The sequence below is a fragment of the Marmota monax genome, unplaced genomic scaffold (assembly GCF_021218885.2).
Source record: "Marmota monax isolate L192 unplaced genomic scaffold, Marmota_monax_Labrador192_F-V1.1 WCK01_AAM20220418_F8-fsc00021, whole genome shotgun sequence".
Lineage (NCBI taxonomy): Eukaryota > Metazoa > Chordata > Mammalia > Rodentia > Sciuridae > Marmota > Marmota monax.
The window spans coordinates 7,655,822-7,670,197 of NW_026695228.1; the positions used below are offsets into that span (position 1 = coordinate 7,655,822).

General features: G+C 32.3%; 1 protein-coding gene across 50 annotated transcripts in view; it reads right to left on the reverse strand.

Moving 5' to 3' along the window:
- The window catches only part of Clasp2 (cytoplasmic linker associated protein 2), a 201,755-nt gene that overhangs the window by 97,411 nt on the left and 89,968 nt on the right, over nt 1-14,376 (reverse strand). For all 50 annotated transcript variants that reach the window (XM_058576652.1, XM_058576658.1, XM_058576640.1 and 47 more), the window contains 5 exons: nt 13,116-13,208; nt 9,895-10,040; nt 7,378-7,513; nt 3,145-3,215; nt 129-188 (listed from right to left, as the gene is read on the reverse strand). In XM_058576652.1, coding sequence (XP_058432635.1) covers nt 129-188; nt 3,145-3,215; nt 7,378-7,513; nt 9,895-10,040; nt 13,116-13,208 — 506 coding nt within the window. The remainder of the gene's footprint in view (nt 1-128; nt 189-3,144; nt 3,216-7,377; nt 7,514-9,894; nt 10,041-13,115; nt 13,209-14,376) is intronic.

Genomic DNA, 14,376 nt, shown 5'->3' on the forward strand with positions numbered 1-14,376 from the left:
AAAGGAAAACCTGTACAAATAATCTTTAAGGAAAAATGAGAAATAACAGAAAACCGATACCAACAGGTTCTAAAGAACTGGTGACAACGGGGAGAAGAGGAGAAGAAGGAGGGAGAGACAAGGCATACCTTTCCAATGAATGAGTCTGCCACTCTTGTAACAACAAATCTAAAAATTCAAATGAACGCCTGAAAAATAAAAAGTTAAATTTTAACTAAATGTTGTATTAAGAAACATATTAATACTTCCTTTTTAATATTGTACTTTGTCCCCTGGATTTAAGCATATGTTTTGTATGGCTTAACTATGGAATATCTGATTTTAAGAATCCAACTATTCTTACAATAAATCATTGAAAAGTACTTAGAATTCCCTCATAAATTTTACATTAAACAAACATTTTTAAGGTAAAATTAACAGTTTTCATTTTAAAACATTTCTTATATATCTTACTATGCACTAGACATTGAAGATATATATATACACACATACATATACATAAGCATATATATATATATATATATATATACACACACACACACACACACACACACACATACATATACCACAATGACCAAGAAAGCCATGACAATCTAGATCTTTCATTTCTACATTATTTCCTTAAATACATATGTACATTATTTTAAACCAAGTTTGTTTATTTTCTTCTAAGCCCTCCAATTTCCACCTTCAACTTTCAATCTTGGCTCTTTTTTCTTGGCTTTTTATAATGGCACTGTTCTCATGTTATTTTCCTTCCTTTACAAACACTTTTTTCTTTCCCTACCATTAAACAGGTACTCATCTGGTTGGTGTCAATGTTCTCTTTTATAGTTTATTTACTTGATAACATCATCCACATACTCAGTCTGCCAGATATAATTCCCACATCTATAACCAGATACAATTTTCACATCTTAGTCCTATATCTCCAGCATTAGTTCTTTGCCTCAGCTATTAAAAGTTCTAATAATAAACTTGTGGACATCACATAAGCAATAAGTGTCAACTCAGATACTACATAAAAAAGAATAAACTAACTTTTATTTCTTGAATCTACTCTTTTTGGGGTTGGGGATGTAGCTCAGTAGTAGAGTGCTTGACTAGCATATGCAAGGCCCTGGGTTCAATTCTCAGCACCACAAAAAAGGAAAAACAAAATCCATTCTTTTGTCCCATATCATACAGATTAGGAAATAAGAAACTAGGAGGTTAAATTAACTTGCCCAAAGTGATAAATCTAGGACTTAAACTCCAGCATTCTGACTCCAGAGCTCACAGTCTAAAGACACCATTTCTTTCATCCATATTCTATTATCAAGTGTCATTTCCACACATGAAAGATATTTTGAATCTATTAAATAAAATCTTCAATTATTGTCAATATAGGTAATGTTCAGACCCTGCCTTCCTTTTACATAACAACTCCTATTTAAACTAAAGCTTCTCATTATTCCCTTTCAATCACTGTTAATAGCTGGAATAAAAATTAGCCTGGATGAAATTACTTCTTCACCAAAAATCTATAGTTGTCAATCACTCCTACTATCCAAATAGCAATGTCAAAATTCTGCTTCACGACATACAAAGCCCTCCACATTGTCACTTTAACCTACTCTCCACCTTGCTCCCCAAATAGTCTCATTTATACTGAGACCTCCTGTTTATCATGGGTTCTGGCTTCAATGGCCTGATACTTCTGCAGCATGTGGCATAACTTTACATATCTGCTTAGTGCACCCTAGTTAATAACTTCCCCTAATTAATGGATCATTCTCCATTTTCAAGGCAATTCTTTTTTTTTGGTACCGTATATTGAACTCAAAGGCACTTGACCACTGCCATATCCCCAGCCCTATTTTGTATTTTATTTAGAGACAGAGTTTCACTGAGTTGTTAAGCACCTTGCCGTTGCTGAGGCTGGCTTTGAACTCAAGATCCTCCTGAGTCACTGGGATTACAGGCATGTGCCATTGCACCTGGCTTTTTCAAGGCAATTTTCATTCCCTCTTCTCTGTTACATTCCTATTTCTCTAACTATCATTCTCCTCAATATAAGACAGATTAGTAATCTTTCCTGAAAAGGGTCAGACAGTAAATATTTTAAGCTTTATGGATCATATATAGTCTCTGTCATATTCTTCTTCCATACTCTTTTTAAAATTACCTTGTAAAATGTAAAAAACATTTTGTTTGTAGATATTACTAAGACAAGCTATTAGCAGACTGAACCTATGAACTAATTCCTGACATGTCAGGTAATTAAACAACTGTGAGCAAAACTCTGAGCCACTCAAAGGAAATAATAATATCTTAATCAGTTTTTGTCTAACATTCAAACTATTTAAATACATATGCTTACCAAAATTTAAAAAAGAATAGAGTTCTTAATAAAATTTCTTAAGGATTAAATGCACAAGTTTTTTTCTTTCTTTATTAGTGATGGTGATATCAAAAACAGTAGATGTCATATAAAGAGAAAGAGAGGGACAGGCAGAACTGGTTAGGCTATTTACTCTGTTTCAACCACTAGGTTAGGTTATACTAATGTGTGTCTCATTTCATCCTCACATTCTATGTAGTTCACATCATTAGCCCTATTAACACACACAGACTCTGAGGTAGTTGGTGACACTCGTAGAATTCTAGCCTACTCCTGATTCTAGACTCTGAAACACAATGCAAGCAGCAGCCCAGAGAAATCAAAGCTTAATATGATAAAACTGAGAAATATGAGTGATTATAATAACTGCTTCATCTGTATTCCTTCACATGAGATATATAAGGTTTTATTTTAGATTTTTTGGAAGACAATTTTAAGAAATTAATGATAATCAACTTTTACTCCAAACCAAAAATTAAACATTATACAATGTTAAAGTTAAGACAAAAAAATATTTTTTTTCTTTTTTCAAAACTTACCTCTTGGAAGGGAGGGGGATAGGGGTAGGAAAGATGGTAGAATGAGATGGACATAATTACCCTAGGTACATTTATGAAGACATGAATGTTGTGACTCTACTTTGTGTACAACCAGAGATATGAAAAATTGTGCCCCATTTGTGTACTATGAACTGAAATGCATTCTGCTGTCATGTAAAACAATTAGAACAAATAAATTAATTAATTAAAAAAAAAACTTACCTCCTTACAGGAACTGATTTTGATGTGCAATTGCTTGTTATTAAAGGGATAAGTCTGGGTACATGAGTATGCTGAAAAAGATATATTAGAAAAGGATGAAAAATACTGTGCACTGCATGTAGTTCTTTCTTCAAAGTAACTTAGTTACATTATAAGATAAATGACAGATTTTGAAAGAAATTAAGAAAAGTTTTCCAAAGCAAAGTAAAAATTATGATGATTCAGTTTCAAAAGGACAGCTGTGAATACAGTAAGATATAACAAACACAACTGTGAAGAACTGTTAGGATAGTATAATTCATGGCAGAGGTAACACAAAGAAGGACTAGGCAGGAACTATCACATTCTGAAGTAACATGGCTACTGTTGGTAAAAATTATAATTATGGGCTGGGTTGTGGCTCAGTGGTAGAGCGCTTGCCTGGCATGTTTGAGGCCCTGGGTTCGATCCTCCACACTACATAAAAAAATTAAATAAAATAAAGGTATGTGTCCATCTACAACTAAAAAAAAATTTTTTTTTTAAATTATACTGACACATCATCAAAGCAGGTAGTTACAGTAAATCTGTATTCCTAACTACTGAAATGATAATTTTAATAGAAGTTTCATTCTGGCAAAACCAGCTGTTTTATAATTCAAGTAAAAGTTCAATAGACATAATCTACTAACTTCTATTAGTAATTCTTATGCTCTTCTTTAGTGAAGCAAACACTATAAAATTAATAGTAAAGATAGGATAAAACAGTAACCTAAATATATGTATTTGATGTTATAAATCTCCTATTTTTCTTCTGAACTAATGGCTGGGTCACCTAGAAGCAAACTCTGAGATAAAAAGTTTAGCATGTACAATATATATTAAAATGTGCCCTTGGGAGCCAGGTACAGTGGCACATGTCTGTAATCCCTGAGGCTCAGGAGAGTGAGGCAGGAGGATCATGAGTTCAAAGACTACCTCAGCAAAAGTGAGGCAACTAAGCAACTAAATGAGACCCTGTCTCTAAATAAAATACAAAATAGGGATGGGGATGTGGCTCAGTGGCCGAGTGCCCCGAGTTCAACCCCAGAGCCCTCCTGACAAAAAAAAAAAAAGACAGATATGCCTTGGTATCAATATAGGTGCAAGAGAGAAGGAAACAAAAACGGGTAAAGGGGTGTTGCTCAATGGTAGAGCACCCTGGGTCTCATCACCAGTACCAATCCTCCCCCTCCAAATTGAATTGTGATAAGACCCAGGATATCTTTGTTCAAAGTCATCAGGGAGTTCTGCAGCTATGATAGTCCTTCAAATAGTCTTAAATTGGTAAAAGAAAGTTAAGCCTTTACAATTCCACATCATCCATTTACTGAATGAAAGTCATAATAGAAAAAGGCAAGATGGGCTGGGGTTGTGGCTCAGTGGTAGAGCACTTGCCTAGCACATGCAAAGCCCTTGGTTCAATCCTCAGCACCACACAAAAATAAATAAAATAAAGGTACTGTGTCCAACTACAACTAAAAAAATAAATATTAAAAAAAAAGAAAAGAAAAAAGAGGCAAGATATCAGGAAAGTCAGCTCTCTGAAGCTGAAGCAATCCTTGAGGAGGCTGGAAGATGGAGGCTGCCAGCATTGGAGAAACAAGTCTTTCATTAAAGGAAAATAAGCATGGCACATAAGTGTCTATAACAGCTAACTGAAGCAAAATAAAAGGAAAAAAAAGTTTTAGCACTGAAGAAGGAAATATCTATAGATCTAAACCTGTACAAGATTATATTAATGCCAGAGAATATGCTAAACTGTTATTCACCTGTTAACATTCATCATGAAAACACCTTGTGGACATGCTCCCTATAGCATCCAGAACACTCCATTCCCTGAACGTTATTACAAAGGATACATCCCATGAAGACTCTCTACCCTTATCACACTATATAGGAGGTCTCCCCTACCACCACTCTCCTCTTTCTTTCATAACCCCCCAAAATCCTGACTGCTACATACCCATACCCATTATAGTGGTGAAGATGTTGAGAGATTAGCCTAAGTATTGTGACACCATCTTTAGGGGGAACTGTACAAAAGGAAAATGAAAAGTGACCTTCATAATATAGATGAAGTATTTGACAAAATACCAAGTCAGAATAACTTACACTTGGCTTTACTAATACAAGCTGACAAGTGAAAAAAAAAGTCTTTTAAAATTAAAAGAATTACAAAGCATGAAGAATAATCTAATGATGGAGTTCTCTGAGAAAAAAAATGAAGCACAGAGAACAGAAGATAACATTTTTTTAAAAAACCACTTGATTTATATTTTTGTAAAGATAATAGATTATTAATTACATGAGAAATTTTTAAGTAAAATGAGCATTGAAAGCAAAGTATAAAGCCTGATAATGGCAAAATGGGTAGTGCCAAAAAGAATTTAAATAATTTTTCCTGAGAACACTCATAACTGTTAGACAAAGAGATAAAAATTATTCAAGAAATGATAAATGATATTGGGGATTTCAGAATTTGTATAAGAAGAAGAAGGAAAACCCTGGGCAAATAAGAAAACCCAAGTAAAGAAATGATCTATGAAAATTAATACAAATTCAAGGAAAATTCATTTCAGTCAGAGGTAACACTATATAAGATCAGTACTACTGAACGACAATTAATCAGACCGATTGTGGAGAAACTCACATTAAAAAAAATATTGCATAAGGCTTCCTAAATGCTGTTTTCTTATTGTTGTTTTGCTATAAAAGAATCAAATAGCCAGGCATGGTGGCTCACGCTTGTAATCATAGGCACCCGTGAAGCTGAGGCAGGAGGACCACAAGTTAGACGCCATCTTAAAAAAAACAATGGATTAGGAAGTAGCTCAGTGGTAGAGCACCCTGGATTCAATCCCTATACTGCCAAAAACCAACAGAAACAAATAATATCTCACTTTTTAGAGACAACAATAAAGAAAAGAAATTTCGAAAATAATTCTGAGAGATGAGAAAAGTAAACCTTAAAGTTCAATAGTCAAATTTGCAGTACTGTGTAAAGGGAAAATAATAAAGTCATTTTTAGGGCTGGGGTTGTGGCTCAGTGGTAAAGCACTTGCCTAGCATCTGTGAAGCACTGGGTTTGATTTTCAGCACTGCATATAATAAAATAAAGTTCATTGACAACTAAAATATATTTAAAAAATAAAGTCATTTTTAAATATGCAAATATAACAATATATGTGAGAACTGAGAAAACACTAAAGCCAAACAAGCATGATCCAGAAGCAATTAAAAATGAAAAGTAAGAGTTTATCAATAAACACTGGTCAAGAATAGAAGCAACTGAGGCTGGGGTTATGGCTCAGTGGTAGAGCGCTCGCCTCGAATATGCAAGGTCCTGGGTTTGATCCTCAGCACCACATAAAAATAAATAAATAAATAAACAAAAGTTATTGTGTACAACTGCAAAAAAATAAATATTTAAAAAAAAAAGAATAGAAGCAGTAAAAAAATCTACAGTTAATTTCCAATTGTTAAAAATGAAACTGTATTTGTTGAGTGTAATTAAATGGTTACGGGAGAAACTGATGTAAATAAGAGAAAATATGCACATACCCTATATGTATATGTAATTTTCATTTTTTTGTGTGTGGAAAAATATGTTTGTATTGGTATAGAATATAAGTTTGGTAAAGTACACACATTAAACGGCTATAGTGTTCGGTTATACAACAGTAGAATTCAAGGGGAGAGATTTATTTATTTTATTTCTCTCTTCATACACACACACAAACACCACACATACATATTTAATTGAAGACAAATATTTTATTTATTTATTTTTACGTGGTGCTGAGGTTTGGACTCAGACTCACATATGCTAGGCAAGCACTCTACCACCGAGCAATCCAAGCCCAAGATTTATTTTTTTTAACTCTGTTTCTTTGGGCATCTCAAGATATGCATGATGAAAATATGAAGAATTTGCTGCCTGTAACATTTGTGATTTTACACACATATACGCACAAATATGTACAAGCATATATAGCATTATATTCATATATCCACATTTAGGCATGCTTACTTTACAATCTTCTGTATTACTTACATGCTTTCTATTGACTATAACGATAACGTATTGTTTTTACTATCAGAAATAATTCAAAACTGATTTTCCTCCTTTGGGGTTAAAAAAAAAAAAAAAAAGACTCTAATTACTCATTTAAGTATACTGAACTCTGGGACAAGGAGGGAGATGGAACTTACCCGAATGATGAATCTGATTGCTGCACATCCAGAAGTTGCCATGACTTTTGCGCTATTGGGGACAAGATTAAAAAGGGTAGGTACAATGGCTTCAGCCCCGTGATCAAACTTGTTGCCCAAAACTGTTGAAAGATGGCTAAAAGGCAAAAAAAAATTATTTTAGTAGCTTAATATTAAGGAAAGATAGGACCATATAATTTTAAAATTCTTTTACTGAATTAACTTGAAGTAAACATCAAGTAAAACAACCAGCTTTGATAGCCCTGACTTTTCATCTTTGTTAGACATTTTCATTTTGATGCCTAATGACAAACTAAATGTTAACATATTTAACAAATGAGTTCAAAATCCTAATCAAATCAGTGTCCCTCAAGACATTCTGCATTTCTATTAATGACACCACATTTTTTGTCTGACAATGTTGTTGTATTGATCAATTTCAATACATTTTCTTGTTCAAAATACATAGTTGAGACAGAGGATAGCTCCAAAACTTCGAGTTTGTGATTCAAAAAGGAACTCAGACTCAGACCTTTTCAGTAATAAAATTTATTTTCCAGTGTCTCAACTCACAGGCAAAAATGAATTTCAAATAAAAAGCAGAGGGTTTCGGGGATTGTGGCTCAGTGGTAGAGAGCTTGCCTAGCACGTTGAGGCCTTGGGTTCAATCCTCAGCACCACATAAAAGAAAGAACAAATAAAATAAAGTTATTTAAAAAAGTAGAGGGTTTCTGCCAGTGTCTGGATGTTGTCTTCTTTTAGAGTTTGAGTTCTGCTTCAGTAGGCAGGTAAAATACTTGGTAATCAGTTTGATTAGGTAGGGTGTAGGATAGCCTTCTATTTCGGAGCTGGTATAGTAATCTTCGTATATGATGGTCTTTCCAGAGTCTATACTAAGTGCCCTGGGCATTTGATAATGTTTCTCCATTCTGAATGGTCAGATCTGGAACCTTTCCCAGCCCCATATGAGCTCTGGGAATTGTTGTTTACCTTTCATCTCCCAGACAGGATTTCTTTCTCTCCTCAGAAAGTTACGTCTTTTATACATAGAGACTGGTATTCAGCTAGATTTGGGATTATATAGATTTCTACGATCTTTTTCTTTGTCTCTCTTTTCTCCAGTATTCTTCTACACATAAATTTTGGCCACCCTAGTCTCCTGAAACTCAAGGAAACTCTTTCCTCAACTCAATGAAAGTTGTTAGGCTCCCCTTGCCTTCCTATGGTCTATAAAGTGCTTCTGGGTCAAAAATGCTCTCATCAAACTGCTCAATTTGTACCTTTCAGGAACCCCAGGTCAACTCTCATCTTTGCGTTATCTGATAACAGTTATTTTACATATTTTGTCCAGTCTTCTAGTTTTGTTTTAAGTATAGTTTCCAAGTTTATATCCTATGGATTTTTTCCTGTTTTGTTTTGCTAGAGATATTTGATCATTTTAGTATATCAGTATACTAACTTGTATCTAGCACCTTGCTAAAGTCCCTTAATTATGATAAATCATCTGATGATTCCCTTGTGGTTTTCCACATGGGTAATTATGTCATCAATTAATTATGGTAGTTTTACTTTCTCATAATCATCATAATTTTATCCCTTTCCCACTTTTCAGCTTTAATTTAGAACATCAGACACACTGATAATTAGAAATATTGTTAACAGGCACCTTTGTGTTTCCCATCTTCAGAGGAATGCTCAAACAACATACTCAACAACAGTACCTAGGTCTTGAGTAGTAATAAATGAGATTTGTGTGTTCCACCATCCTTATTGTATTGTGAAAGATCATAGAAAACATAGATTTGGATAAGTTAATGGTGTATGTTACAATTACAGGACAATTTGCTAAAATATCAGAGACAGAGTACTTAATAAATTAGTAATGAGAAAAGTGAACATAGTTTGTTTCCAGACCAATTAATTTTCTTCTACTAGTAGCATTGATCCAAAAATCAACCAGTAGGCTTTAGATAATATATAAACACATTTAAAAATTTTTTAAAATTTTTATTTGTTCTTTTTAGATATACATGACAAACAGAGTATATCTTCACACATTATACATACATGGATTATAACTTATTCTAACTAGGATTCTATTCTTTTTTAAAAAAAATTTTTTTTAGTTGTAGATGGACACAATACCTTTATTTTATTTATTTATATGTGGTGCTGAGGATCGAACCCAGTGCCTCACATGTACTAGGCAAGCACTCTGCTACTGATCCACAGCCCCAACCCCTAGGATCTTACTCTTGTGGTTGTACATGATGTGGAGTTTCACTGGTTGTGTATTCATATATGAACATAGGACAGTTGTGTCCAATTCATTCTATAAACACATTTTAATGTTGGTATAAAGTTATTTTTTTAGAATCACATAAATTGAATCCAATATATAATAAAGATGATTTTGAATCATACATACTTTTTTGAGTTATTCTGTTACTTAGTACGGAATCAATAAGGACTAAATCTATTCACTAAAAAATAATATCACAAAAGGAAGATACTTACGCTACAGTAATGCAAGCTTCTCTAACAACCTGGGATCTAAGATCCTTAGCTGATAGTTTAAGAGCTCCATCCAACAAGCGTAAATGTTGGAAAAAGCAATCATACTGTGCAGCTCCAGCAACAAGGAGTGATCGAATTTTCTTAAGCTAAAATAAAGAGAATTTTTGTTACCAGTATTAAAGGTGGCAGTGCTAAAGAAAATAAAAAGGAACATTTGTTACCTAAATTACAATATTCAAACAATTGCTTAAAAAATGAGGCACACGTTTCATTGTATTTACATAACCATATTCACACTATATTTTATATAAAATATAAACTCTATTTTAGATGAACTAAATGTCCTTTCTCTCTCTTTCTGTGACTAGGAATGGAACCCAAGGCATTAAGCATGCTAGACAAGTACTCTACCCCTGACTAATATCCCCAGCCCTTAAATGTCATTTTGTAAATAAACATACAAACAGATAAAAAGCTTTCTGGAAAACAATGTGATAGATTTAGTCATATGTCTAGTAGATATATATATATATATATGAAAGTTCATATATATATATATATATATATGAACTTTAAAGTTTTAAGGCAGTCTTTTTTTATTACAGTAAAAATTGAAATAATATTAATCATTTTAAAGTACATGATTCGGTAGCATTAAGAACATTCCCAATGTTGTATAATCATTAGCACTCTCTACTAACGAAGCCTATTTATAAAAGGGTCAAGTTTGAAAACTCTTCATCAATAAGCAAAAGTACAAAATCAAAATGACTAACCATCAGTCATCATCATGTCCACATGTTAACATTATCAAGCTTTGTAAGCAAAAGCAAATGGCTCTTGCTATTTACATAACTTTAGCTTTAAATTTTAGCATATGATTGTAAAATGTTTTCTACATGAACACTAGACATAAATAATAAACAAATCAATGGAGAGAAATAGACACAAGTGCACGCAATGCTCACAAATATTCAGAAGCTAAATTATGACTACTATTATACACAATCTTACATTTAACTCAGATGCTTTTTAAATTTTAAAATATAACTTTAAAATGAAATAAAATGGAAAAAATAACATGGACTAAAGATGTAAATATAAAACCATAGCTATGGATATTTTTAAAAATTGAAATAATAGTTTATATAAACTTGGAGAATACAACAAAGAAAAAATTTTTATAAACAGAACAAAATTTCCAGAAGTCATCTAAACAAGGTTAACTAAAAAAAGGGTTTTAAAAAATCACAATATGTTAGGAAAAAAATACCTGCAACATGAAAGGATACATGACAAATAATAGTAAGATAAAGGCAATCCAAAATTACGTTGGGTAAATATAGGAATATGTGTTCAACCTTACTACTAGTAGTAGGCAAATCCAATTAAAAGACACATTATTTTCCTTTTTCAGGGGCAAGAATTTTAAAAACTTGATAGCATCCAGTATCAGAAAGTAGACAAACACTCTCAAAAAATTCAAGTAAGATTATGAATGACTAAAACTTTTATTCAAAATATTTTTGGTAGCATCTATTAAAATAAAATTACATTTATTCTTTATCCAAAAACCCACATTAAAATCTAACCTATAAAACACTATTGTTGCTAATATGTGCAAGGACATTTATCGCAACATTGTTAAAATGAAAGAAAATTTAAACAAACTAAAGAGCTATCAAATGGGAAATGATTTAATAAATTACATGTACATATATTAAACTAAGGAACAGATGTACACAATGATCTGCATTCAATAAATAGCTGAACAGCTATTATATGCCTGACTTCTAAACCAGTCAGAATGAATGTGGATACTTTGTTCATGGAAGGAAAGCAAATTATTTAGTAATGTATTTTGTATGATCTCATTTGTTTTCATAAAAGGCAGGACCAATTATTTTGTCATATAGGTTGAAATAATATACAGAAAATCTTAATATTTTTTTAAAAAGTAACTAAAAGTCTGTTATTTCTAAGCGGGTACTTACAAAGTAAAACAAAAAACTCTCAAGAACAAAATTTATGTTTTATGCTAACAATATTTAATGTCATGTTCCTCTTCATATCACCTACAAAAAAGATCTTTTTGTATTTGACTTGGAACTGAAGAAAGAATTTGAACCATATTTAACAAATTGGGAGCAACATTTTCTCTCAAACATTTAAAATATTCAGACTTGCTAACAAAAGTGATGAAAAAACATCTTGTGTTCAAGGTGTCATAAAAGTCATTATTTGTCAAAAAGCCCCACTTTAATTTAATTCATCAAGAAATGTAGATTTTCATGACCATTTATAGATTCAGAGCTCTGAGAACAGAAGTCTTCAAATGGAACAGCTTCTCTGTCTTCTGAGGACTCTGAGCTACTCATTATGTGTAATTTGTTCATATAAACTTGACAAATTCACATAACTTAAAGTAAAATATATAGTCTGTTGTCAATGCAAAAATTATTTAAAACTTTAGCATATATTGTCCTCAAGGAACTCTAAGGGTAAATAAATTATTCTTAACTCAAGGATATCCAACCTTTTGAAAAAATAGTGAGAAATATTTATCACAGTCATGATTAAAGGAAGAAAAAAGTCAGATAAATGGATATGCTATTGTGATATTTTGTCAATACTTTAAAAATACTGAGCATGCAAGAAAAGTGAACTGCTCTAATGGCCAATCTTATATGATTCAAGGATGGTACTCAAAAGCAACTATGTAACTTCTATGAACCAACAGCCTCCTTCAGCATACTTTCCTGGTTAGTCAATAAACTGCACAAGGGGAAAGGCTACCTGAAGGGCCAGGCAGGCACCATCTGGTCAACAAAATACTGAATAAAAAAGTGATCCTAGGAGCTGGGGTTGTGACTCAGTGGTAGAATGCTTGCCTAGCACATGTGAAACACTGGGTTCGATCCTCAGCACCACATAAAAATAAATAAAATAAACAACTACAACTAAAATATATATATATATATATATATATATATATATATATATATATATATATATATATATATATATATATATATATTTTTTTTTTTTTTTTTTTAAAGTGACCCTAAATCAGAAAATGCCTGTTACTTCAGTATGATTTCCAGAAAGAAATGTTACGTATTTCTCTATTTTATTAGTAAGTACCAGACAGAATTACTACTGAATGTCTATGTTTTTAAAAGAACACTGGAAAGAAGAGGATAAGAAAAGAAAACACTTACTGCATTGGCACGTTGATCCCAGTCATGTTTGTCATCTGACAAAATTTCCCTAATTTTATTTAATGTTTCTTCAAGTTCTCGACTAGAATAGATCTTAAAGAAAAGATTCAGAATTTTAACAATATTTCTTACCATGAACAATATCAAAATTATGCCCTGATGTTTAAAGTGTTTTTTCATATAATTAAGATGTTTTGTTTTTCTTCCTTGTTAACTCTTGCAATTTCTTACCTCATGAATAACTTCAAATATACTCTTAAAATGCTTTGTAATTTAAAAACAAGATGCAAATGTATAAGAATTAAGATAAATGCAACAATTGCACACATATACTATCAAATAACATTGTTGAAAGACATGTTTTGAGTTAGTTTTGCTATTCTCTGTTGTGACAGACTAGCTAAGATAGCTACATGGTTTTTTTTCCACTGAAACCAAGTGACTAACAAGTAACTATATATTCACTATGATCTCATTCATATGACAAATATTCACATAACAGGAACATATTAAGCTAAGCACTAGGAAAACTCTGATGAGTAAAAACAAACAAAATGTTTCATGTCTTTGCCTTATGGAAAATGGCAAGTAGCAAAGGTGTGAGGCTAGAACAGTTGTAGCCATGTTGCTGACCATGAAGGAAGGCAATGTAGAGGAATCAGAAATGAGATTTGAAGAGAGAAAAAAAGCCTGGTAAATAATTTTTGAGTCTCTTCATCAAATAGTTCTACTTGTATCTTTTACTCTCAACAACAATTAAATTCCCTTTTAGAGAGAGAAAAAAACACACAAATGGTAGAAAAGCATGAGATAAGGTTGAAGAAACAGATGTGGGACTGGATAACATTCTGTTAGACTAGGATTCCTGGAAATTGCTGAACTAGCTCTTTACTGCCTCCCACCTCCTCTTCACAATAGGACTCTGCTCTTTTCCAGAAAAAAAGAAAAAGGTTCCTCTGCCACCCCTAATCTTATTATAATGTACTGCTCTAGAATACAAAGCAAAGTTCTTCTTCTCTCAACAGGAAAATAAAAGACACAAAAATTTTTACTTCAGTAAGGGGGTACATAATTTTCTTTAAACATTCCTTTGGGGAATATATAATAAAAAGAAGTTTGTAGACCACTAAGTTAGGAATCTTTTGTAATAGGTGATTCCCAGATTTCTAATTTTTCTAGTTGACTGAGTAATGGTTTTCATATAAAGAACACTGAAAGTTGCAACTTAAGTTTTGAGGGGAGATTATGATTCCAATTTCAG